The sequence below is a fragment of the Ahaetulla prasina genome, chromosome 3 (assembly GCF_028640845.1).
Source record: "Ahaetulla prasina isolate Xishuangbanna chromosome 3, ASM2864084v1, whole genome shotgun sequence".
NCBI lineage: Eukaryota > Metazoa > Chordata > Lepidosauria > Squamata > Colubridae > Ahaetulla > Ahaetulla prasina.
The window spans coordinates 111,911,769-111,937,771 of NC_080541.1; the positions used below are offsets into that span (position 1 = coordinate 111,911,769).

The window sequence follows — 26,003 nt, forward strand, 5'->3', positions numbered from 1 at the left end:
AGGAAGCGTTTGCTGTTCGCTGGGCTCTTCTAATGTGGAGACCGTTTCTGGAAGGAGCTAAACACCCGTGTTCTGTTTCCCTCCCCCCAATACTCCCAGCAAAGAGTCAGTCAGAGGCCTCCTTTTCTAATTTATTTACATAGATAAATGTCCTGGCCACGTCTACCCATGGGCCTGCCAAGTTTCTGGAGATAACAAGGAAATTATAGAGAAGGCCAGAATTATTCACGAATATATTCTTCCCTCCATTGATACAGTTTGCCCGCGCAAATTCATTGCTTTGTCCAAGACAAAAAACCAGGAAGTCCCGCCTCCTATTTATAGTCTCTGCAGATGTCACTGCATGACAATCATTACTTGGCTTTATCCCAACACTGCTTCTGCTGCGCGCGCTGGTCACGTCTGCGCAGTCTTGCATCACTCCAAAACTGTTCTTGGGGCGTTGCCAAATCAGAAGAAGGCTCCAGAGAATCAGGCCTTGCCGGCCCCTCCTCCTCCCTTTGAGTGGGTGCCAGGGAGGGAGAGGGCTCAAGAGAAGCAGGGCTTGCCAAGTCTTCTCCCTCACTTTCTGAATCATCCGAGTCCAGGAGTCCGGGTCCAGGAACCTGGGTCACAACAACCCGTTTGAGGTGTGGACTGATCACAAAAATCTAGAAGCCTTGAAAACGCCCAGGAAACTGTCACAAAAACAAGCCCGTTTAACTGTTTTAATTTTTCCTTACACTACATTCCGGGAGGAAAGAATTTTTTGGCAGATGCTCTTTCACGTTTACCCCAATACAACAGTGCCTGCATGGAAGTGATCTGCCCTATTGTTCCTGCAAAATAGCTAGCAGCCTCAGCGGTCACCTGAAGCCAAGTAAAAGAAGATACGACCTTACCGGGCGATTTGACTGAACTGTTGAAGGAAGTGTTGAAATCTGATGATGGTTTCTAGCCCATTCAAATGAATGTACCATACGCAATGGTCTGGCCTGGGTGGGGGCTAAACTGTATGTTCCTGCTAGCCTAAGGGGAACTATATTACAGCGTTGCCATGATGCAAAGGTAGCTGGACATTTCAGATTTGTGAAAACACTACATCTATTGAAAAGACAATTCTGGTGGCCAGGCCTAAAAAAGGACATTGAATCATACATAGTGAGTTGTCCGATATGTGCAGCATCAAAGAGACCACCAGGAAAGGCCCCAGGACTATTGCACTGTTCTATGAAAAATATCCTGACAAACCTTAATCTGTGTTTTCTTTTTTAGGACTAATGATCTTTCTGCAGGAGGGCCGAATGTCAGCCTCCGCATGTTACATCTGTTATTTCACTAATGCCAGTTAAATGTTTTATTGTTTTATTTCTGAATTTTAGTGATAGGTGCATGGTAGTGGTTAATGTATTCCTGATTGGGGTCTAGCTGCTTCAGCTGTCATAAAATGGAGGAAGGGGGAGTTTGGCCAGTTTGGGCTAAAACGAAACGTATCTGTAGAAATGAAACTTAAGGTGTTGGGGAAACTTAATGTGTATGCAAAGGCTAGAAGGCGAGCTGACAATAGTCACAGCTAATGGTCCGTGCACACCAGAGGGATGAAGCCATCTGGAGATGATCCTCATGTGGCACCTGAGAAGAAGGTGGATTGGACAAGACTGCTTGAACTTTGGGGGATTAATGTGAGGACTTGTATGTGTAAACCACACCTATTGCCCAGAGCTTGCTTTACTTGCGATGCATTCAGTTCATTCTCAGTAAAAGTACCTTTCTCTACAAACAATGAAGTTGGGGTTTTTCTTTCTTGAATTTTGAAAGGAGGCACGCCTGACAAGTACTGGTTTTACCCCATTCAAGGTGGTGTCAGGTCAGGACGTTGTGCCTGTTCCAGAACTACCACAGGACATATCTCAAATACCTTCCTTGGTAGACTGGATCAAGCAGCTTCAGTTTACCTGGCCCATAATTCGTAAGGCGTTAGACAAGGCCCACCGAGCCCATAAGAAACAAGCTGATAAGAAATGAGCTATGCCAAAGGACTACCAAGTAGGGGATAGAGTTTTCCTCTCCACTAAGTACCTACAAATGATCCAAAAGTTTAAAAAACTTGGGCCTAAGTATGTGGGCCCTTTTCCTATTCGTATGAATTGTAAACCCAGTCATGGTACAGTTGGAACTACCAAAACCCTCCGGAGGATCCTCCCAGTGTTTCATGTTAGTTTACTGAAACCTGAACATATCTCCTTGATTCGTCTGGACCAAACCCCCCCTCCAGTTCCCCTCCTCATCGAGGGAGAGCAACATTTTGAGGTCAAAGAGATCCTTGATTCTAGAAAACATAGGGGGAAAGTACAGTATTTGGTGGCTTGGAAACATTTCCCTTCCTCTGTCTGAATGGGTGAACGAGTAAGATGTCAGAGCTCCGAAACTTTTACAGTTATTCCACTCCAAATACCCTGATAAGCCTTAATTGTGCTATTCTATATGTATTTTTCTGTATTTCCTTAAGTTTGGGAGGTATCTACCCTGTCCATTTTATTTTGTTTTCTTTCCTAGGACAAGTCTCTTCTGGAGGAGGGCCAAATGTCAGCCTCTATGTTGCTTGCTTGCTATCGATTGCCATAGTAATGGGGGGGATGTATAGGTATTTGGGAGGGGGAAGTGAGCTGATGGAGATGTTTCGTGAAAGGGGGGAATTTTCTCATCATCTTTGGCACAGCTGAATGGAGTTGCTGATAGTCTGTCAAAGTCAACTGTTCTGGCATACCAGAAGGATGGGACCATCTGAAGATGCACCTCACATGATGCCTTGGTGGGCTGGGGACTGGATGTTTAGCCAGGGTCCTTGGAGGGAGGGATTTGGGAATATTTTCCATATGTAATTTTCGCCCCTATTGGCTCAGATCTTGCTTTCTTTATGTTGCATTCAGTTCATGCTCAGTAAAAGTACCTTTCTCTACTAACATAGAGTTGGGGGTTTTCTTTCTTGAGTTTTGAACGGAGGCACACCTGACAAAGGCTTTATAAAGCAGTAGTAATACTTCACATGATCTTGATTCTATCCCTCTATTAATGCAGCCTAGGATTACATTGGCTTTTTTGGTTTCTGCCGCACACTGTTGGCTCATATTTAAGTGATTGTCCACTAGGACTCCAAGATCCCTCTCACAGTTATTGGCATTGAGCCAAGTCTGACCTAGTCTGTACCTATTTGTCAACTGTTCCACTGGTTGAGGCAGCAAAGGAGACTCCTGTGATATCTTTTACCAAGATTATAACTTTACTGAAAATTCCACATCGCTAGCCAACCATGACATCTGTAGAGTTTTTTTCTTACCTAAGTGTAAAATCTTAATTTTATTTACATTGAATTTCAATTTGTCAGATAGAGCCAAGTGTCAAGTCTGTCGAGATCCTTTTGGATTTTGAGCCTATCTTCTGGGCTATTGGGTATTCCTGCCAGCTTATTGTTATCTGCAAGTCTGATGTGTTCCTCTTCTATTCCATCATCTAGATTGTTTATGAAGATATTGAAGGGTACTAGGCTAAAACTGAACCCTGGGGTTCATTTACTTCCCCCCCATGTGGATGTAATTCTGTTGAGGACTACATTTTGAGCAGGGGGTTGGACTAAAAGACCTCCAAGGTCCCTTCCAACTCTGTTATTCTATTAAGACATGAGTTATGGGATGAAATTGTTTATACTTATCATGATGGTGACTTTCTTGGAATTTTTTCTTGGAAAAGGTGCTTTCTTGGAATTTTTTTCTTGTACCTTTTTTTTCCTCTTCTTTTTAGTTTGTATTATCATTTACTTTTAATGCTTTTAACAAAATTATTTTTAAAAAATGGTTGCAAAGATCCAGGCTTGTTTTCACAGTGGCATAGAACATGCCACAGAGGTGAAAGTGTCCAGTGTCTGAATATGCCTGTGAAATCAAAACTAAAAAATGTATTAAATATAGGGGTTTTTTTCAATTTAAGAATTATGTCCCTTCTAGGGGTGAAATATAAAAATTTTCCCTACTGGTTCTGTGGGCATGGCCAATAACAATAAATATTAAAAATAATAAACAAAGTATACAAAACAATAAGAGGTACCAAAAACCAACTTTTACACTTTACACACACACAACAAAACTGACTCACACACAATGTAAAAGCAGCTGCACTTCACCCAAAATGGCCCCTGCAACAAGCAGTACCTCACACAGCCACAAAAAGCTCAAAAACCAATTTTCACACTTTACACACACACACCACAACACGACTCTCTGTCTCACACACACACAAAATGCCACATACAGCTTTGTGAGATTGTGTGCGTTTGTGTAGTTAGAGTGAAACACTACAGAAACACACCAAATCTCAGAAAGCTGCACAAATATTTTATTTTATTATTTTATTTTATTTAATTTATATTTTTTAGATCAGGGGTCTCCAACCTTAGTAACTTTAAAGTTTGTGGACTTCAACTCCCAGAGTTCCTCAGCCAGCAAAGGCAGATTGAGTTGCTCACTGAGGAGATGGATTGCAGGCAGGCAGATTCAGTTGCTAGCTGATGCAACTGATTGCAGCAGCCAAAGCAAAGCAAGGCTTAGTGAGTCCGAAAGAAGCAGCAAATAGGCAAGTGGGGATGGGCGATTGGGTGGGCATGGGTGGGGGCTGTTGTAAGACGTTGTAAAAAATTATTTTAAAAGCTTGTGATAATCAGGCAACTCATCTGGGATCGCCAGAGGAAAAAAAGATTTTAAAAGGCTCCTCTGATGGTCCCAGCTGAAGTTGCCTGATCACCAGAACCTTATAAGGATTGCTTTAACAACCTCTTCAGCCGAAGAGCTTGTAGAAAACATGTTTTTTAAAGGTTCTGGTGATCAGGAAACTTAGCTGGGATTGCCAGAGTAGCCTTTTAAAATCTTTTTTTTACAACCTCTTCGGCCAAAGAGGTTGTTAAAATAAAGAGTTTAAAGAGTTCTGATGATCCCAGCTGAGCCACACGATCATCAAAGGTTTTTTTTTTTAACTTTTAAAAGCATTTTTTGGCTGAAGAAAAAATGCTTTTAAAAGGAAAAAAACCTCTGATGATGGCGCGGCTCAGCAGGGGCAGGGGGCGGGGGCGGGGATTTTTGCTACCGGTTCTCCGAATCACCCGCCGCCATCGCTACCGGATCGAGCAATCCAGTCCGAACTGGGAGCATTTCACCCCTGGTCCCTTCTCAGATTAATAGCAGCCATAATGTAATTTGAATTCTGATCTTTGCAATTTTTATATCAATATATCTAAGTGAAAGAATATTGATATTCCTTATCCTTGACCTGTCAGAAAACATCAAGAATTGTTCCCATTGTGGAGATTTTTAAAATTATCAGTAATAATGAGAAAATATACAGAAATTATTTTAAATTTCTTGGGAACTGATATTCAGATTCAGGTTAGGTATTAATGTGGCGGTGTTTTAGCTTGAGTATTGCATCTAATTTCCTGTGTAATCATTTGAAAAAATTGCATCATTTTTAAATTTATGTTTACTTATTACAACTGACAATTCAAAAAATAAATGTACTTAAATTCAAACAATAAATGCAATTAATATTTTGGTCATGTTGATTTTTTTTGTATTGATTTTTTGTAAAGGTGGTAAATGTGACCAATTAAAAAGATACTGTGTTTCCCCACAAAATGAGACCCGGTCTTTTCTTTTAGGCCCAAAAATAAGCACTGGGGCTTATTCTTGGTGATTGTCTTATTTCTTTTGAGTGCCACTGCCATGAAGCAGGTGGGTGGAGCTGTCAAATGTGCACAGTGGCTTACTTCAGGGCCCCTGTGGTTCCACATCCCAACAATTGCCTTGCAGCGGCAACATCAGCATCCATGTGCAACAGGAGCCCACATGGCCACAGCCCACTTCTTCTGGCACCGGCACGGCACCGGAGCAGGAGGTCGAGTATAAGCAGCCAGGCCATCCACACCCCAACAATTGCCTCACCTCTTGTTGGTGGCCCACTTCTTCCGGCACCAGCGCAGCACTGCAGGAGGCTGAGCAATGCGCCGGTGCTGCAGCCACGAAGTGAGGTGGGGAAGGGTTGGAGGACAAGACGAGGAAGGTGGGGTGGAGGACAAGGTGAAGCAGGTAGGGAGAGGGTGGAGCTTGCACACTTGTGCACTGACTTACCTAAGGGCCCCTGCAGTCAGGCCACCCACCCCTAGCCCTAACCCACAATGCCTAATCCTAGCCCTAACCCTCTACCACAGGGCAATCTGTGTGGCATTGAGGTTTTGACTGATCACCAGTCCCCACTTTCTCACTGGCCTGCATAGCCCCACATCCCCATTCTGGAAATGGCAGCCCCCTTTTCTGCTGCTTCTCCAACCAGTGTTGTGCTCCTCATTTTTTATTTTATTTTTACAAAAATCTTATGATAGCTACTGTATCCTCAGGTGATCAGGACAAAAATGTGTGTGCTTTGGATTTTAAGGCAGAAAACTGAAGGGGTGGGGCAATTTCAAAGGCCCTGGAGAAAAAAAGCAAAACACTTCTGTTTGCCATTTGAAGAAGGTGCCAAGGCCAACCCTCTAGGAAGCGATATGCTCTTCCATGTAAAACTTCAAGGGCTTTGCAGAACCATCGAGGAAGGGGAGTCTGACCTTCCTCACCCAGCTCCAGGTGGCCTAGTTTTCCTGGAGCTTAGCAGGAGGAACATAATGCTGGTTGGAGAAGCAATAGAAAAGGGGGCTGCCATTTCCAGAATGAAGACATGGAGCAATGCAGGCCAGTGAAAAAGTGGGGACCAGCCATCGCTGTAGGTAGGTAGGTAGGTAGGTAGGTAGGAAGGAAGGAAGGAAGGAAGGAAGGGCGATCCAATCCAACCTCTGTGTGTGAGAGAGAGAAAGAGAGAGAAAGAGAGAGAGAGAAAGAATGATCCAATCCAACCTCTTTGTGTATGTGCCTCCTGCTCGGTTGTGGCTGCAAACCAGAGGCCATATGGGCTCCTGCTGGACAGGACTGTTGGTCCTGCCACTGCAAGGAAGGTTTTGAGACATGGGTGGCCTGCTGCGGCAGTCCTGAGGTACATGGGTGTAGGACATGTGAGTCAGCCTTGCCTTGCGGACATGGCACTGGTGTGCCACTTGGCCTCCTGCTTGATTAAAGTGTTGGAGCATGGGTGGCCTGGCTGCAAGGCTCCTGAGGTGCATGGGTACAGAGTGCATGGAGCAGCTCCACCCCCCCCCACCTGCCTCGCCAGACATCATGGCAGTGGCACCAGCTGTTGTGGTCCGTCAGCAGCCTACGGAGCTGGCAATGGAGCCGGACAGTGATGAGGCTGAGGTGAGGCCAGGGCCATCGGGAAGTGAGGTGCGGACTCCAGAGCCTCCAGAGACTGATAGTAGTGAGGCAGAGGAACAGGAGGAGCCTGTTCTTAATGCACGCATGAGAAGAGCTGCCAAAAGGCAAGAGCAGCTCAAGCAGAGAGGACAACTCGGGAGTAGGGCCAAGAGATGATTGGCCCCTCCCATAAGGCTTAAAACAGATCAGCACCGGTGTTTCAGCTTGCCGGAAAATAACGTTGTAGCTGCGTCCTCTGCTTCGTGAATATCTTTGCTTTTGTGACTTCTGGACATTTACCAGGAAGGGCCTTTGACAGTTTGACTAATTGGACTAAGGTTTGTGATATAACTGAAGAATTTGTGTTTGGCAGGCATTTGTTTTACTTTGAGTTGAACAATGTTGGGAATGAAGTAATTCCCAGCTGTTCAAATAAAGTTTATTTTTCTACGGATTAAGTTTGCTGCTACCTACTTGGGCCTGGGTCACAACACCAACGTGCCAAGCAACCAGGCAGTGGGACGGAGTCGGCAGGTCTTAACTAGTTTTTTAAAAAAAATAAGGCTTATATTAGTCGCAGGTCTGAAATTCAGGCTAGGCTTATTTTGGAGGTAGGTCTTATTTTCGGGAAAACATTGTACCAAATAACCAAAGAAGAAAGTAGGTAACTCTATAACTCTATGTTGTGAGGAATGCCACTTAGGTGCATCATTCAATAGTAATGATATATTCACATGCATATAAATGCTATAGGATGCTTTATATACCATGCTGCCCCTAAAATAAGACCAGTGTCATGCCCCTGTCAGAGTCTGAATCCGAAGGGGAAGAGGAACAACTAACAAAGAGAGGGTGGATCTGTTGGCTGTGGAAGAAACTGGGAAAGTGCAAAATCAGGCTGGGCAGAGCAGAGGAGAGGTAGAACAAGGGAGGGGGTGTTCAGATGAAGACCAAGGCCCACCCCCTCCTCATCCTAGGCAGAGTAGGGAGGAATGGAGAAGAGAGCAAAGTGGGTAATGTGGCTTATGAGGGAGGAAAGGGACCCAATTCTCTTTACAAGGCACAGCTGCTGATGGAGTTTAAAAGCAGAGGCAAATGGGAGGGGCAGTTGTTGGGAACAAATGCTGAGTTTATCTGGAGTTTATTTGAATCCTGGTATCCTCCCAACTGGTTTGATTTATTGTCGTGTACTTTACGTGTGGAATTTCTTATTTTGCTTGCCCTGCTGGATTAATTACCTTGTCTTGCCTTTGGATTTTTTGTTAGAAGTTTTCTGCTTACAACGTCTGGGACTGAAGTATTGCCAGCCAAAGACTATTTCAGGTTGGTGAAAGCTCTCTCCAGGCCGGAGAGTTGAAAGGGATATTGTGGGCATAATTGATGATAATAAAGGAACTCATATTGGTTCTCTGGCCGTTGCCTTTGTGTCACGCCCTGGGTCATCACATTTTGTTCCCAACCCCAAACCAGCTTGCTCCTCTGTATTACATGAGGTGACCATGGATCAGCTCAGAGCAGACAATGATCATTTAGCCCAGCAGGTGGCTCTCCTGACTGCACAGGCTGTGCAGATGCAAGCAGTCTGGCCATGCCGCAAATGCAGCAGTGCTGGATAAATTTGATGGTTCGCTGGCCCAATTTCCACCATTTTTGGGCAGTGCCAGCTGTATATGAGCCTTTGGCCAGAGGACTTCCCCACTGACTGGGATAAGGTGGAGTTTCTGATAAGCTTTTTGTTGGGGTCTGCACATTGGGTGACACCCCTGTTAACCCAGCCCAACCCATTGTTGGATAATTATACAGTTTTGCCATCAGCTAAGGACCAGAGTTTTGCCATCAGCTGAGGACCCTGTTAGGGCCCAAATGGCAATTAGACATCTGAGAGAGTTGAGGCAGCGGAGAGGCTCACTGACTGACTATATTGCTGACTTCTGGGTGGTTGCTCAGGACTTGCAATGGAATGAGGCGGTGCTTATGGACCCGTTCCAGGAAGGCCTGTCGTCGGAACTCCTGGATGAGCTGGAGTGCACTGAATGCCCTTGCACCCTGCAGGAGCTCATGCATTTGTGCCTCTGCATCGATGCCAGCAGCGACAGGTGAGACGATGGACGGAAGCTGCACCTGCTCCCGTCAAGATGGCACCACCATTAGTATTACCTCTGGACGAGCTCATGCAGTTGGGGGCTGCCTGACCTTACCTGACCCAAGCCGAAAAGGATTGGCATTGCCATGAAGGCCTTGGCCTGTATTGTGGCAACCAAGGCTATCTGGCAGCCAAGTGTCCCGCTAAGGCACCCAAAGTATCGACATCAGCAGTGGCAGAAAACAAACAGGGCCCGGCCTACCAGGCTCCATAGGTCGGGCTCAAGTGGCACTGGGCCAGCTGTCTCCACCATAGTTCTCTGTTGGGAAGCACTCATTCTGACAGCGAATGTATTCTTACCTGGTCAGGGAGCGGTGGAGATTCAGGCCCTGGTGGACTCAGGGGACATGGCCAATTTTATGGACATGAACTTTGCGTGCAGTGGTCCATTCCCCAGCAGCAGGTGTCACCACCAGTATTGGTGGAGACAATTGATGGTCGGCCCCTTCGTTCAGGACTTGTGGTTGCTGGGATCAAACCCCTTCACATGCACATTGGGCAGCATGTGGAGGAAGCTGTGTTTTACATTGCCACAGTACCTCACTTTCCGGTGGTGCTGGGGTTGGAGTGGTTACGAGCTCATGATCAGCAGATTGTCTGATCGTCAGGATCAGTGTGGTTTCCTGACAAGAAGTGTACCACGCATTGCCTGCATGTCTGTGCAGGGGGCGTGGCTACACCCATGGACCTGGATCAACCCACAAAATTGTTGGATTATGTGGACGTGTTCAGGGAAAAAGAGGCAGATTGGTTGCCCCCGCATCAGTCATATTGCTTGCCCGATGCCAAGTTGCCGGTGGGCCAGATATAATCCCTGTCGGAACCGGAGCTGGCCACGTTGCGGGATTTTATTGAGAAGAATCTCCAGAAAAGGTTTATCCGGCTTCTACCTCCCTGTTGGCTGCGCCTGTGCTCTTCGTTAAGAAGAAGTCGGGAGAGCTGCGTCTGTGCTGTGATTACCGCAAGTTGAATGCAATCACAATACAGAACCAACACCCACTTCCCCTCATTCCTGAACTGATCGAGCGACTCCATCAAGCTAAAATCTTCATGGACTTGCAAGGGACCTGGTCCAAGTTCATGCCAGCAATGAGAGGAAGACAGCCTTACGGACACGGTATGATCATTCTGAATATATTGTGATGCCTTTCAGCTTGACCAATACACCCACCATGTTCATGCATTTTATGCATGATGTAACCTATGACTATTATTAAGTGTTGTACCTTACGATTCTTGATAAATGTATCTTTTCTTTTATATGTGCACCAAGACAAATTCCTTGTGTGTCCAATCACACTTGGCCATTAAAAAATTTCTATTCTGACTTCCGTTGGCGCCACCTTCTTTGTTGGGTGCCTAACTAAGGCGCTCCGCACTGGATATCGAAAAGCCGGTGAAAACAGCGAAGAACAGCTGTTCCCGGCTTCAATTTCCCTCCCTGGGAGAAAGGGAGAGAATTGAGCAGCGGGGGAGTGGTAGATTTCCCCAGGGGCTTTGTTTTTGTTATGCAGAGCCCCGAAGGGTTGAATCCCACGGAATCCTGCTAAGCTCCGATCTTTGCAGCGCGCTCCTGCAAAAGCAGGAAAAGAAGATGTCCATCTCTGCTCAATTGATTTCTTTTTGTGGATTTCTACATGCAGACGGAACAAGCACGAGTGAACAACTATTAGATTGCAAATATTTTTTATTTCCTGACTTCTACCTTTAAAAAGAGAAACTTTTTTTCCCTTGCTTTAATTGACTGCTTAAAATGGCGTCTGAAAGGAAGTGAAAGTGAAGAAGTGAAAGTATAAACAGGCTATGTAACTAAGAAGCTAGGAAATGTTACTTGTGGATTGTAATGAATTGAGCTCTCCTATACTTAAAAAACTTAAATTTTGTGACTTTTAAAAACTAAAATGGCTACTAAACCACCTAAGACTGATGGCAGAAGGGGATCTGAAGTAGCTTTGGAGGATTTGATTAAAGAACAAGGAAAAGTGTTTGAAGAGAGGTTTAAGGAAATGATGGATAATAATGAGAAAATAAGAGAAGAAATAAAAGAAGATAATAAAAAGATAAGAGAAGATATTTTGATCGCTTTTCAAGGTTTGGCCAAAAGAATGGAGGGGGAGGAGGAGGTGCAACAAATTGTTCAGTCAAACCAGCAATTAGATAATAGAATGGGAGGATTGCAAATAAAATTGGATAAAAAAGAAGATAAGGTAGGTAAAATGAGGACCCAGATTGTTGGGGGCAATAAAAGTTGACTTTGTATATAATATACAAATGGATGAAGACTATTGCTTAACACAGTGTAAGCCGCCCTGAGTCTTCGGAGAAGGGCGGGATATAAATTCAAATTAAAAATTTTTTTACAGAGTTAATTCTTGGATTGCCAGGCAGAAGAAACTTCCTAGAGACATTGTGGTTTATTTTTTGAAAAGGACAGTGAGAAATCAGATTTTGCAAGTTGCATATCAGAAAAATCTGAAAATAGAGATTCCTCCCAAGATGTTAAGGGATAGGAAAGACTTTATATTTTTTACACAAGAACTTAAGAAGTACCAGATTCAATTTAGATGGGAAGTTCCAGTTGGTCTGACAGTGTATTATCAAGGAAGAAAATATCATATTGATATTGTGCTTAAGGCCAAAGATTTTCTTTCTACTGTGCTGAAAGTTGAAATAGAAGTAATAGAAAAAAGAATTCAAGAGACTCAAATTGGTGTGGAAGCTGAGGTGATCCCAGTGATGTTACCATCTGAGGAATAACCACAAGAACAAAGAGTGACGAGGGGAGCTCTCAAGCATGAAGAAAAGGAGCAACAAATTCAAAGTAAAGCTCAGGATTCTGCTACAGAAGCAGTGGGAGGAGCAAGGCCGAAGATACAGAAGGATGATCTTCAGCTGATCGCTCAAAGGCTTCAGTAATGGCAAATAAAATTTTGACTTGGAATGTCAATGGTTTGAATTCAGCTCAGAAGAGAAGAAAAATATTTCATTATTTGAAACAATTTAGAAATGATGTGATTTGCTTACAAGCAACAGATCAAAAATAATTAATAAACTCAAAGTTAGGTAAACACTTTGCTGCCTCAGCTTTGGACAAAAAACATGGTATAGTGGTATATTTGAGAAAAGATATACCAGCCAAGTTAATAGAGGCAGATACTCACGGAAGATATATTGCCATCAAACTTATATTAGAAACAAAAAAGATTCTTTTGCTTGGTATATATGCACCCAATCAGCAACAAGAAAATTTTTACAGAATGTTGTATGACAAGCTGATTCTATGGGATTATAAATCGTGTATTATTTTAGGAGATTGGAATGGAGTAATAGATACACGAAAGGACAAGAGAATTACTTCTAAGAAGATACCTGAACATGCAAAGCTGCCTAAATCTTTTTTTGAAATGATAGAAGATTTTGAGTTGAGAGATGTATGGAGACTGAAGAACTTGGAGGAAAGAGATTATACTTTTTTCTCTGTTAGGCATCAATCCTTTTCACATATTGACTTTATTTTAACTTCTAATGATTTGCTTTCTAGGGTGAAGAAAATTAAGATATTTCCAAGATGTTTGTCTGATCATAGTCCTGTTTGGATGGAATTGCAATATGGAAAAGAAGGCAGAAAAACATGGAGATTAAATGAAAATTTGTTTAGATATCAGGATAATGTAAATCAATGTAAAAAGCAGATGAAAGAATTTTTTGATTATAATTTGAATAAGGAAACATCGATAGAAATGGTTTGGGATGCCAGTAAAGGTTTTATGAGAGGTGTGTTAATATATATTAACAATAGACAGAGAAATAAACAACAGACAGCATAGGTACTTAGAAGAGGAGATTTATAAGAAACAACAATTATTAATGCATAACCCGCAGGACCAAAAGATTAAGGATGCAATAAAGATATTACAGAGTCTATTTATTTATTTATTTATTTATTTATTTATTTATTTATTCAAATTTGTATACCGCCCTATCTCCCTAGGGACTCAGGGCGGTTCACAGGCAAATAAAATACATATAAATACAAAATAAAATAACCATTAAAAAACTAATTAAATATAGCCCGATAATTAAAAAACAGTATATATAATAAAACCCATTTAAAATCTACATTTAAAAAAACCTAGTCCAGTCCTGCGCAAACGAATAAATGTGTTTTAAGCTCACGGCAGAAGGTTCGGAGGTCCGGAAGTTGACAAAGTCCTGGGGGGAGTTCGTTCCAGAGGGTGGGAGCCCCCACAGAGAAGGCCCTTCCCCTGGGTGTCACCAGATGGCACTGCCTAACCGACGGCATCCTGAGGAGTCCCTCTCTGTGAGAGCGCACGGGTCGGTGAGAGGTATTCGGTAGCAGCAGGCGGTCCCGTAAATAGCCCGGCCCTATGCCATGGAGCGCTTTAAAGATAGTTACCAACACCTTGAAGCGCACCCGGAAAGCCACAGGTAGCCAGTGCAGTCTGCGCAGGAGAGGTGTCACATGGGTGCCACGAGGGGCTCCCTCTATCACCCGCGCAGCCGCATTCTGAACTAACTGAAGCCTCCGGATGCCCTTCAAGGAGAGCCCCATGTAGAGAGCATTGCAGTAATCCGGACGAGATGTCACGAGGGCGTGAGTAACCGTGCAAAGGGCATCCCGGTCTAGAAAGGGGCGCAACTGGCGAACCAGGCGAACCTGGTAAAAAGCTCTCCTGGAGACGGCCGTCAAATGATCTTCCAAAGACAGCCATTCATCCAGGAGGACGCCCAAGTTGCACACCCTCTCCATCCATTTAATATGATAATGGCTGACCAAGTGGCAACAAATATACAATATGCCAAACATAATACTTTTTGTAATGCAAATAGACCTGGTAGGTGGTTAGCATACACTTTAAGGAAAAAACAGAAACAACGTATTATAGAAAAAATAGATTATAAAGGTAAAGAGAGATATCAACAGGATATAATTAAGAAAGCTTTCTTAGAATATTACACAAATTTATATGCTAAAGATAAAATATTGAATATGGATATTGATAATTATTTGAAAGATTATAAGGTTAAAATTTTAACTTTAGAAGAAAGGGAAGAATTAAACCGGCCTGTAACTTCTGAATAAATTATTTTGGTAATTAAACGATTAAAAATGGGGAAAACTCCTGGTACGGATGGGCTTACAGTAAGTTATTATAGGAACCTACAGGATGAGATGTTAGGTCCACTTAAGGAATTATCTTATCAAATACAATTAGGAGGGGGAATTCCCCCTTCATGGAGAACTTCTTTTATTTCATTGATACCAAAAGAGGAACAGGATTGTTCTAAACCTGGGAATTATAGGCCAATTTCACTTTTAAATAATGATTATAAGATTTTTGTTAAAATAATAGCAAACAGATTGATGTTACTTTTACAACGTAGAATTCATACTGATCAATCTGGATTTATAAAAGGGAGACAGATGAGGAATAATGTTAGGCAGATTGTTAACCTATTGGAATATTTAGAAAAGAAAAAAAAATTTTGGACGCAGAGAAAGCTTTTGATCAATTGCATTAGGATTTTTTATTTAAATTAATAGGAAAAAATGCAATTTGGAGATGGTTTTGTAAGAATAATTAGAGCAATTTATGGAGAGCAAACAGCCCAGATAATAATTAATGGTAACCTAACAGAAGCTTTTAATATTGAGAAAGGAACAAGACAGGGATGTCCTTTATCACCATTATTGTTTATCTTAACTTTGGAGCCATTATTGGATAAAATACGAGAATCTAAGGAGATAGAGGGTATTAAAGTTAAACAACATGAATATAAACTGAGAGCTTTTGCAGATGACTTGGTGATTACTTTAACAAATCCAATATACTCAAGTGTATCTCTGTTGGAAATAATTGATCGATATGGAAAGGTCTCAGGGTTTAAGGTAAACCAGAATAAAATAAAAGTGATAATAAAAAATATGAACAAACAACAGAAAGAAAAGTTAGAGGAAATAACAGGATTTGAAATTGCAAAAAAGGTTAAATATTTAGGGGTTTATATTACATCATCAAATGTGAAATTGTATAAGAATAATTATTAGGTTTTATGGCAAAAAGTTCAGAAGGATTTGACGGTTTGGAAAAAATTGCAGTTATCGTTGTTGGGGAGAATAACTGCTATTAAAATGAATGTTTTACCTAGATTTTTATTCCTCTTTCAGATGATACCAATAATTAAGAAAGATAAAAATTTGGAGCAATGGCAGATTGGAATTAATAAATTTATATGGGAAGGTAAATGTTGTACCTTGATGAAGGTATCTTTTCTTTTATGTACACTGAGACCATATGCACCAAGACAAATTCCTTGTGTGTCCAATCACACTTGGCCAATAAAAAAAAATTCTATTCTAATTCTATTCTAAAAAAGTGAGGGTTAAAATGAAAATAATTCAAGATTCACGGGAAAGGGAAGGCTTAAAAATGCCTAATTTTAAATTATACTATGAAGCAGCTGCTCTCTCTGCAATAAGTGATTGGTTTAATCTAACGGAGGAGAGAATTTTGAATATAGATGGTTATGATTTATTATATGGATGGCATGCATATTTAATCTGATAAAAAAGTGGATAAGGCTTTTAAAAACCATGTGTTAAGAATTGCTCTCTTGCATGTCTGGAAGAAATATTTTTATAAATTAAATTATAAGGTTCCCATGTGGGCAAGTCCTAGACATACAATAGAGAATATAAATTTAGAACAGAATCAGGAAATGATTACATATAAAGATCTTTTTGCAACTAAAATCCTTGCACGTATTAAAAGACGAAAGGAAAAATTATACTTTGTTCCAATACAGGCAATTACATGCTAGATGGAAGGAAGATCAGAAAATTGGTATAGTCCAGAATGAGGAAAATTTGGTAAAGCAAATTAGAAATCAATCTCAGGAGCATATAAAGAGATTGCATAATGTATTACTTGAAATAGATTCTGAAAAGGATTTGGTAAAGGACTGTATGATAAAGTGGGCACAAAATTTTCAGGAGCCAATATTATTGGAAGCTTGGGAAAAAATTTGGGTTAGAAATGTCAAATTTACGCAGGCACAGAATTTAAGGGAAAAATTTTATAAAATGTTTTATAGATGGCATTTAGATCCTAAGAAATTATCATGTATGTATCCAGATATGCAAGCAAAATGTTGGAGATGTAATTGTGATGACGCTACATATTTTCATATTTGGTGGACTTGTAAGAATATTAAGGCTTTTTGGATAAAAATTTGGTGGATTCTACAAAATGTTCTGAAAAAGAAGATAAAGTTCCTGCCGCAATTTTTTTCTGCTGGGAATTATTACGGACTGTACAGTAATTGAGACTAAACTGATTTTAAATCTAATAGCAGCAAGATTACTGATAGGACAGTATTGGAAGAAAAAAGAAGTACCTACAATAGGAGAATGGATATTGAAAGTTGCCAATTTGGCTGAGATGGCAAAAATCTCAGCCTTTTTGAAAGACAATACACAAGAAAGATATTTAAATGAATGGAAAAAACGGATTGACTATATTCAAAACAGATATCAGACTAAGAGTTATCAGACTGCCTTTGAATGATTAGGATGTATTATTTTTGATTGCTTTGGGGGAGGTTAGGAATTGATGAGAATTGTAGGAGTATAATTGAGTTAGGAGGGAAAAATTTATAGCATGTTTGTTTTATTTTTAACTACACCTTGTGTTTGTTCTGGGAAGTTGGGGGAGGGAGGGGTTTGTGAAGGAAGGGGCTAGGGGAAGGGGGGAAACGAGGGGGAAAAAGTTTTGTAAAACTTTTTCAATTAAAAAAAAATCTATTCTATTGTATTCTATTCTATTTATGCACGATGTCTTCCGTACCTTGTTAGATCAGTTCGTAGTTATTGACATTTTGATCTACTCGGCATCTCTGCAGGAACACTGGCAACATGTGCGGCTGGTATTGCAACATTTGCAGGAGAACCACCTGTTTACTAAGTGCAAGAAGTGCCAGTTCGTGGTGACTCATCGAGAGCTGGATGAGGACGGGAGACAGGAGAATCCTTGGGCATATACGGAGGACCTGTTGAGGTTCCGTGATTGTATCTACACGCCTGGAGGTCCTCTTCATGGTCTTATTCTACGCCAATGCCATGACTATCTGGCAGCGGGTCATTTTGGAGTCTTCAAAACACTGCACCTCGTCTCTAGGACATTTTGGTGACTGCGATTCCAGCATGACGTGTCAGGATATGTGGCGTCGTGTGGGATCTTGGGACAGGACAAGTATGCTACCGGTGCGCCCCCTGGTCTCTTGCAGCCACTACCCATGCCAAAAAGGGGGGCAGTCTCATTGGATTTCACAACCGAGTTACCACCATTAAAGGGTACCACAACCATCTTGGTGGTGGTGGACATGCTCACCAAGATGGCACACTTTATTCCATATGCGGGTCTTCCTACAGCACGGGCAATGGCCCAGTTATTCATTGCCCATGTTTTTGTTGCATCGGTTACCGGAACACAGAGTGTCAGACCAGGAGGTGCAATTTACAGCATGCTTTTGGCAGACCTTACTCAAGGAACTGCAAGTACAGGCGTTTTTTTTGTTCACCCATCACCCCAAGACTGAGGTGACAGGGGCACAGAGAGAGTGAATGCAATCTTGGAACAGTACCTCCACTGTTTCAGCAACACCCAATAGGACAATTGAGTGGAGGTGCTGGCTGTGGCGGAATATGCCACAACAATGCTCAGCATGCATCTACTCGCATGTCCCGTTCTTTGCCAGTTATAGCTTCCATCCACAGTTCTTCCCATTGGCGCCATCTGACTCCCCAGTTCTGGTCGGGACACTTTTCTACAAGAGCTAAAAGCCATGCACCATATGGTTCGTCACCAACTGTAGAAAACCAAGAAGGATTACAAACACTTCACAGACTGGCATCATCATGACATCCCGCCGTTAGCTGTAGGTGATAGAGTTTGACTTTCCACACGATACCTGGAGATGACACGGCCATCAAAAAAGCTTGATCACTGCTACCTGGGGCCATTTCTGGTTGAGGCTGTGATCAATCCTGTGGCGTTTGGCCTATCCCTGCCACGGACCATGCAGATTCACCCGGTCTTTCATCGATCCGTGTTAGTCCCAGTATCGGCTGACAGTGCGCATAGGCTGGTGCCACCACCGCCAGGACCAGTAGCCCCTCAAGGAGAGGCGGAGTATGAAGTGGACAGTATCCATGATAAACGCCAATTGCGGGGCTGGTTTCAGTATCTGGTGGCATGGAAAGGTTATCTGCCTGTACACCGCCCTGAGTCCTTCGGGAGAAGGGCGGTATAAAAATCAAATAAATAAATAAATAAATAAATAAAATAAAATTAACTGGAGGACTTTACCTGGGTTGATGCTGCAGAGTCCACGCTCCTCATCTGGTCTGCAACTTTCACACCCGGTTTCCACAACGTCCCCGTCTTTTACATCCAAAATAAGCATAGGACTTATGTCCTTCCTGGCTAGTGCTGGCTACTCAGGAAGTGACACGAGGCTGGCTCCGGGGAATTATAAATGCTTCATTGATGGAAGGGGTTTTCCCCGCTGCTTTGAAAGAGGCAGTGGTGAGACCCCTCCTCAAGAAGCCTTCCCTGGACCCAGCTATCTTGGGAAATTATCGTCCTGTCTCCAACCTTCGCTTTGTGGCAAAGGTTGTAGAGAGTGTGGTTGCATGGCAGCTTCCCCGGTACCTGGATGAAGCTGTCTATCTAGACCCGTTCCAGTCCGGCTTCCGGGCCGGTCACAGTACGGAGACAGCTTTGGTCGCATTGGTGGATGACCTCTGGAGGGCCAGGGATAGGGGTTGTTCCTCTGCCCTGGTCCTATTAGATCTCTCAGCGGCGTTTGATACCATCGACCATGGTATCTTGCTGCACCGGTTGGAGGGGTTGGGAGTGGGAGGCACCGTTTATTGGTGGTTCTCCTCCTATCTCTCCGACCGGTCACAGACGGTGTTGACAGGGGGGCAGAGGTCGACCGCGAGGCACCTTACTTGTGGGGTGCCTCAGGGGTCGATTCTCTCGCCCCTCCTGTTCAACATCTACATGAAGCCGCTGGGTGAGGTCATCAGTGGTTTCGGGGTGAGTTATCATCTGTACGCTGATGATACTCAGCTGTACTTTTCCATCCCGAACCACCCCAACGAAGCTGTCGAAGTGCTGTCCCGGTGTCTGGAAGCTGTACGGGTCTGGATGGGGAGAAACAGACTCAGGCTCAATCCCTCCAAGACGGAGTGGCTGTGGATGCCGGCACCCCGGTACAGTCAGCTGCAGCCACAGCTGGCTGTGGGGGGCGAGTTATTGGCCCCAACGGAGAGGGTGCGCAACTTGGGTGTCCTCTTGGATGGGCGGCTGGCGTTTGGCGGTCATCTGGCGGCCGGCTCCAGAGGGCCTTCCACTGCGCGCTTGGTGCGCCAGTTGCGCCCCTTTCTTGACCGGGATGCCTTATGCACGGTCACTCATGCCCTTGTCACTTCCCGCTTGGACTATTGCAATGCTCTCTACATGGGGCTGCCCTTGAAGTGCACCCGGAGGCTGCAGCTAGTCCAGAATGCTGCTGCGCGGGTAATAGTGGAGGCAACTCGTTGCTCCCATGTAACACCAATCCTGCGCAGCTTGCACTGGCTTCCTGTGGTCTTTCGGGTGCGCTTCAAGATTTTGGTTACCACCTTTAAAGCGCTCCATGGCTTAGGACCCGGGTACTTACGGGACCGCCTGCTGTTACCTTGTGCCTCCCACCGACCCGTACGCTCACACAGAGAGGGCCTTCTCAGGGTGCCGTCCGCCAAGCAATGTCGGCTGGCGGCCCCAGGAAGGGCCTTCTGTTGGAGCTCCTACGCTCTGGAATGAACTTCCCCCCGGTTTACGTCAATTGCCTGATCTTCGGACCTTTCGGCGTGAGCTGAAAACGCACCTATTTATTCAAGCGGGACTGGATTGAAATTTTATTGGAGTATTTATGTTTTAAGATTTTAAATGGTTTTAAAATTTCGGCCACATTATAATATTTCTTTTTAACTTCTTTTTAATGTTTATATATTGAATTTTTACTTGGCTGTACACCGCCCTGAGTCCTCCAGGAGAAGGGCGGTATAAAAATCGAAATAAATAAATAAATAAATTTTAGGGGAAACACAATTTCACGGTGATCAGCCTGGTTAGGTGCCCCGCCCCCAGCACACACACAAGAGCCAGCAAGCACAATAGGACCAATGGTATCCGGCAGCAGCTGCAGCCCACCAATCCTTTGACTGGTGCACTCAGGGGCTACACAGGCATGGCACAGAAGGCAGGTGATCACAACATATCAAGCGGGCTGCAGGCAAGCTGAGAGATGCAAAGATGAATCTCCCGTGCCTCCTATGCTGGCCATGCCTACCCCACTTCACTATGGCTTATTTTAGGTATAGGACTTATATTAGGTGCATGCATAAAAAAAACAGGCTAGGGCTTATTTTTGGGATAGGTCATATTTTCATGGATACACAGTATGAGTTTTTGCATTGCCTTCTAGATTCCCATCCCCCCATACGCATGTTTAAGGCTTCTGATTCATTGTAGAACAACTTTTTTTTAAAAAATGCTAGTTTTAGGTGGACAAAGGATTCCCATGTACATTTGGATAAATTGGAAATGTTCTATTATTTAAAATGTTGCTGCTATGGCATTTTTTGGTGTCTTCAGATGAGTCTTGATTGCTAATGACAAATAGAATAAAATGGAATGGGATGGGATGGGATGGAAATGGACAGAACAGAACAGAATCATAGGGCTGGAAGAGATCTTGAAAATAGAACAGAGTAGAGCTGGAAGGGACCTTGGAGTCCTGGTTAATTGACCTCACTATTAGGAAATTTCTCCTTAATTCCAGGTTACTTCTCTTTTTGATTAGTTTCCAACCATTGTTTCTTGTTCTGCCCTCCGATGCTTTGGAGAATAATTTGATCCCCTCTTCTTTGAGGCAGCCCCTCAAATACTGGAATACTCCTATCATGACACCTCCCCTTTCCTCTTTTCTTTAGACTAGCCAAACCCAAATCCTGCAGCCGTTCTTCATATGGTTTAGTCTCCAGGCCTTCAATCATCTTAGTTGCTCTTCTCTAAACTTTTTCCAAAGTCTCAACATCTTTTCTGTAGTATGGTGACCAAAATTTGTTGCAGTATTCCAGATGTGGTCTTACTAGGTTTTATAAAGAGGCACTAATATTTCACATGATCTTGATTCTATGCCTCTATTTATACAACCCAGGATTGTATTAGCTTTTTTGGCTGCTGCTGCGCACTGCTGGCTCATATTCAAGAGATCATCCACTAGGACTCCAAGGTCCTTTCACAGTTACTGTTTTTGAGCCAGGTCTCGCCTAATCTGTACTTATACCATTGATTTGTCCTGCCTAAATGTAATACTTTGCTTTTCTCCACATTAAAATTCATTTAGTTGGATAGGGCCCATTGTTCAGGTTTGTCAAGATCTTTTTGGATTCTGAGCTTGTCTTCTGGGGTGTTGGCTATTTCTGCGAGTTTAGTACCATCTGCAAATTTGATGATTTCCCCTTCTATTCCCTCAACTAAATCATTAGTGAAATATTAAAAAGTACTGTGCCTAAGATGGAACCTTGTGGTATTCCACTGCTTACTTGTCTTCATACAGATGTAATACCATTAAGGACTACTCATTGAGTACGATTTGTTAGCCAGCTACAAATCCATCTGGTGGTGATCCATCTATTCCACATTTTTCTAGATTACCAAGAAGTATATTGTGGTCTACATTGTCAAACGCCTTACTGAAATCTAAGTATACTATGTCCACAGATTTTTGCTGGTCTACTAATTTAGTGACTTTATCAAAGAATGAAATAAGATTGGTTTGGCAGGATCTGTTTTTAACAAACTTGTGTTGGCTACTAGTTATTACTTTATTTGCTTCTATTTGTTCACAGATCTGGTTTTTTTATTATATTTTCCAGGATCTTTCCATGTATTGATGTTAGACTGATTGGTCTGTAGTTTCCTGGGTCTTTTTTAATTCCTTTCTTGAAGATGGGAACCACATCAGCCCTTTTCCAATCCTCGGGTACTTCCCCAGTGCTCCAGAATTTTTCCAGGAGAAATCTCCCAGGGCAGGAGACCTTATACCATCCTGGACAAATGGCTGTCCATTTTTTATTGAAAACCTCCAAGCGATGGAAGCACCTACAACCCTTGGAAACAAACTGTCAGGAAATTTCTCCTTAACTCCAGGTTGGATGTCTCTTTAATGAGCTTCCACTCATTGAGTTCCTTTAATTTTCAGACAAGTTTTCAAAATTGAGTGACTTTGTGGCTAAATTGGGACTAGAACTCAATCTCCCAATTTCTAGTCTTAATTACTACATCAAACTGGCTTTCTTATGCCTTAGAACCTGACATTATTACTCTGCTTGTATTTCATTAGATACCTATCGTGAGTTAATCCAAAACTCTTCTATATAAAGCAAACTAACACCTACCTGCCAACTGAAAAGACTGTTGTTTCCCCAGGGTGCATCTTGCTTTTGCTCTCTTTTGACCGGCCCTGACGATGTATGGGAGGTCTCTTTTTCTTGCTGCAATGAATGCAAGGTGCTTGTGTTGAACCTAAGTGCACTGTGTGGTGATGAGGAATGCCACCATCTTGATTACTGCGATGTGGACATAGAGCACTGAGAAAAGAAAAGACAAAAGGCCATTAGATTTAAAGATTAGCAGCTATATAAATCTAATTCTAAAGCAAACCCCATTAGCACATATAACAAAGAGCCAACACAGAGAAACCTACCGTGGAAGGCAAAATCAGACTTCCACTCAGACTCAGGGCTGTGGGTGGCTCAGGCTGTAAGATAGCCTGTTATTAAACACAGCTGCTTGCAATTACTGCAGGCTCGAGTCCCACCAGGCCCAAGGTTGACTCAGCCTTCTATCCTTTATAAGGTAGGTAAAATGACGACCCAGATTGTTGGGGGGCAATAAGTTGACTTTGTATATAAATATACAAATAGGATGAGACTATTGCCTTACACAATGTAAACCGCCCTGAGTCTTCGGAGAAGGGCGGGATATAAATGTAAATAATAATAATAAATAATAATAAAAGACTATTTTCAAACTCCTGGATAGGAAGATATAATCCATGAAACTCCATTCTCTACAAAATACATCTACTGAGGCCCAAATGAAATAAATAGGAGCTATACAAGAACATTACACAATTGCTATACAGCAATATAACATCCTGCATCAACAGAATTAACTAAGGCCATCTGAGACTGACCTTCTGTTCTGGTTTTTTATCCTACTGCAAAAAGATAGGCTGCAATATGTTTAGCTCCTTTGAATGACAGACATCTAACCTAGTCATTCAATTAGAGTGAATGCATTCAATATGCAGCTGTTCTTACCATACTTCTCTATCCTAGTAGAATCCATAGGATATGCTGGGGCAGACTTCTAAATAAGTCCTCTCCAACCACATTCTTTCCCTGCCTCTGGAATTTGAAATAATCAGGAAGAAAATCCTCAATTAGCACTTAGTGGCATTGTGGGGGGATAATAAGACTGAGGAGAGCTTTCAAACTTACTCTCCTATGGCCGGTAATCTCCATTACACTTATGTTATGTTGAAAATGAATAATAAGGCATAATGTATGTCATACACATACATACCTATATACACTCACTACTATATCTTGTGATTTAGTCCTGAGCATGACTGAGGGAAGGAAGAAGGAAAACACAAGAGATTCTCAAGATGTGATTGTTATCAAGTTGAACCTATATGCTCTCCTCACCTGGGTACAGGTACTGGCAGTGGGAGATCAGCATCACTTTCTCCCAGCATTTCTTTCAGAACTTCAACATTTGCTAGAAAGTGAAGAAAGTGAATATGTATCAAAATAAGACTTTGGGTGCTACGGCTTTACTTAACTAAGCCAAAGTTATGCCCACCTTCATTTTGAATAATACATTTCACTATTTTTTCTACAGTATCCTCATTCAGATCTTCATCATCATCTGAAAGAAAAAGATATATAGAAGTGAAAAAAAAGTAATTGTAACTCCAGTAATTAGTGCGACCTTCTAAGAATCCTGAAAACCCCCAAATACTGCCCAGTTACAAACCCTTAATTATTTTTGTTTTCTTTCAATATGGGCCCTCCTCCAACAACACCCTTCTGTTTGTTATTTCCCTTGTGCAGTTTCAAAATTGTAGGTAATACTTTAATCTTCTGAATTACAGGTGCTTTTTTTCAACAATTGATCATTACATGAGAACAATTGGTTAATTATTTGCAACATAAAATAGAATGAATAATGAATGAATGTTAATTTTGGTTGCAAAAAATGTCAGTTGTAAGGGCTGATTTATCAAAGGAATTATTTAATGAAGGACACCAAACCAAAAAGATGGAAAAACCTCTGGCAGGGAAAGATCTCAATAGTAATTTTTAATTTCTATGCTAATGAATGCAGTTTATTTTGAAAAAGCATACAAAACATAAAAGCAGGATGACTATGCAATAGGTTGACAACAATACTATTTCAGTTCTCTTGAAAATTGGTTCTTCTACACTGTCCATTGAATGATATAAAATGTTGAACCATATTCTTCTATATTTATTTATTTATTTAAAACTTTTTTATTTTATTGTGATACACAATCTGACAAACACACAACATACAACGTATAAATATCTCCTATTTTTAAACATTTCTTAGTGGTCTTCTTTCGCTTTTATACCTTTCCTCCTATATCTCATTTATTATTTTATTTTCTTTCTTATCCTAATTTTTTTATTTACATTAAATTCTCTAATACTAATAGCTTTACTTTTCTCGATTCTTATATATTTATTATTTACATATTATACATTTCTGATTTCTCCCCTTTATTTTTTCCCTTTTTTACTAGTCTCAAGCCATTCATACCATTTGTTCCAGATTATATAATAATCTGTCTCTTCTTTCTCTTTAATTTCTTTCGTTAACTTGTCCATTTTGGCACACTCTAAAACTTTCCCTATCACTTCTTCATCTGTTGGTGTCTTTTACTGTTTCCAATTTTGTGCATATGTTATTCGTGCAGCTGTTATAATGTGTAAAATCAGATATTTTATTTCTTTGGTGTATGTTCTCGTAAGGATTCCTAGTAAAAATGTTTCCTGCTTACTTTTAATTGGTTGTTCTGTTATTTTTTCTAGCCATTTTTTTATATTTGCCCAGAATTTTTTTGCCGCTGGACACGTCCACCATAGTATGGTAGTACATTCCATGAATTTTCTTACACTTCCAACATGTTGAATTATTGTTAGAATAGAATAGAATAGAATAGAATAGAATAGAATAGAATAGAATAGAATAGAATAGAATTTTTATTGGCCAAGTGTGATTGGACACACAAGGAATTTGTCTTGGTGCATATGCTCTCAGTGTACATTAAAAAAAAAGATACCTTCACTTACAACACTTAAAGATAGAGGGTACACATTTAACACT

The 26,003-nt window shown here is 41.9% G+C and overlaps 1 protein-coding gene across 5 annotated transcripts in view; it reads right to left on the reverse strand.

Annotated features, from left to right (window-relative positions):
* RELL2 (RELT like 2) overlaps positions 1-26,003 on the reverse strand; it is a 159,661-nt gene that overhangs the window by 97,819 nt on the left and 35,839 nt on the right. For all 5 annotated transcript variants that reach the window (XM_058174618.1, XM_058174617.1, XM_058174620.1 and 2 more), the window contains 3 exons: positions 24,456-24,521; positions 24,299-24,371; positions 22,982-23,173 (listed from right to left, as the gene is read on the reverse strand). In XM_058174618.1, coding sequence (XP_058030601.1) covers positions 22,982-23,173; positions 24,299-24,371; positions 24,456-24,521 — 331 coding nt within the window. The remainder of the gene's footprint in view (positions 1-22,981; positions 23,174-24,298; positions 24,372-24,455; positions 24,522-26,003) is intronic.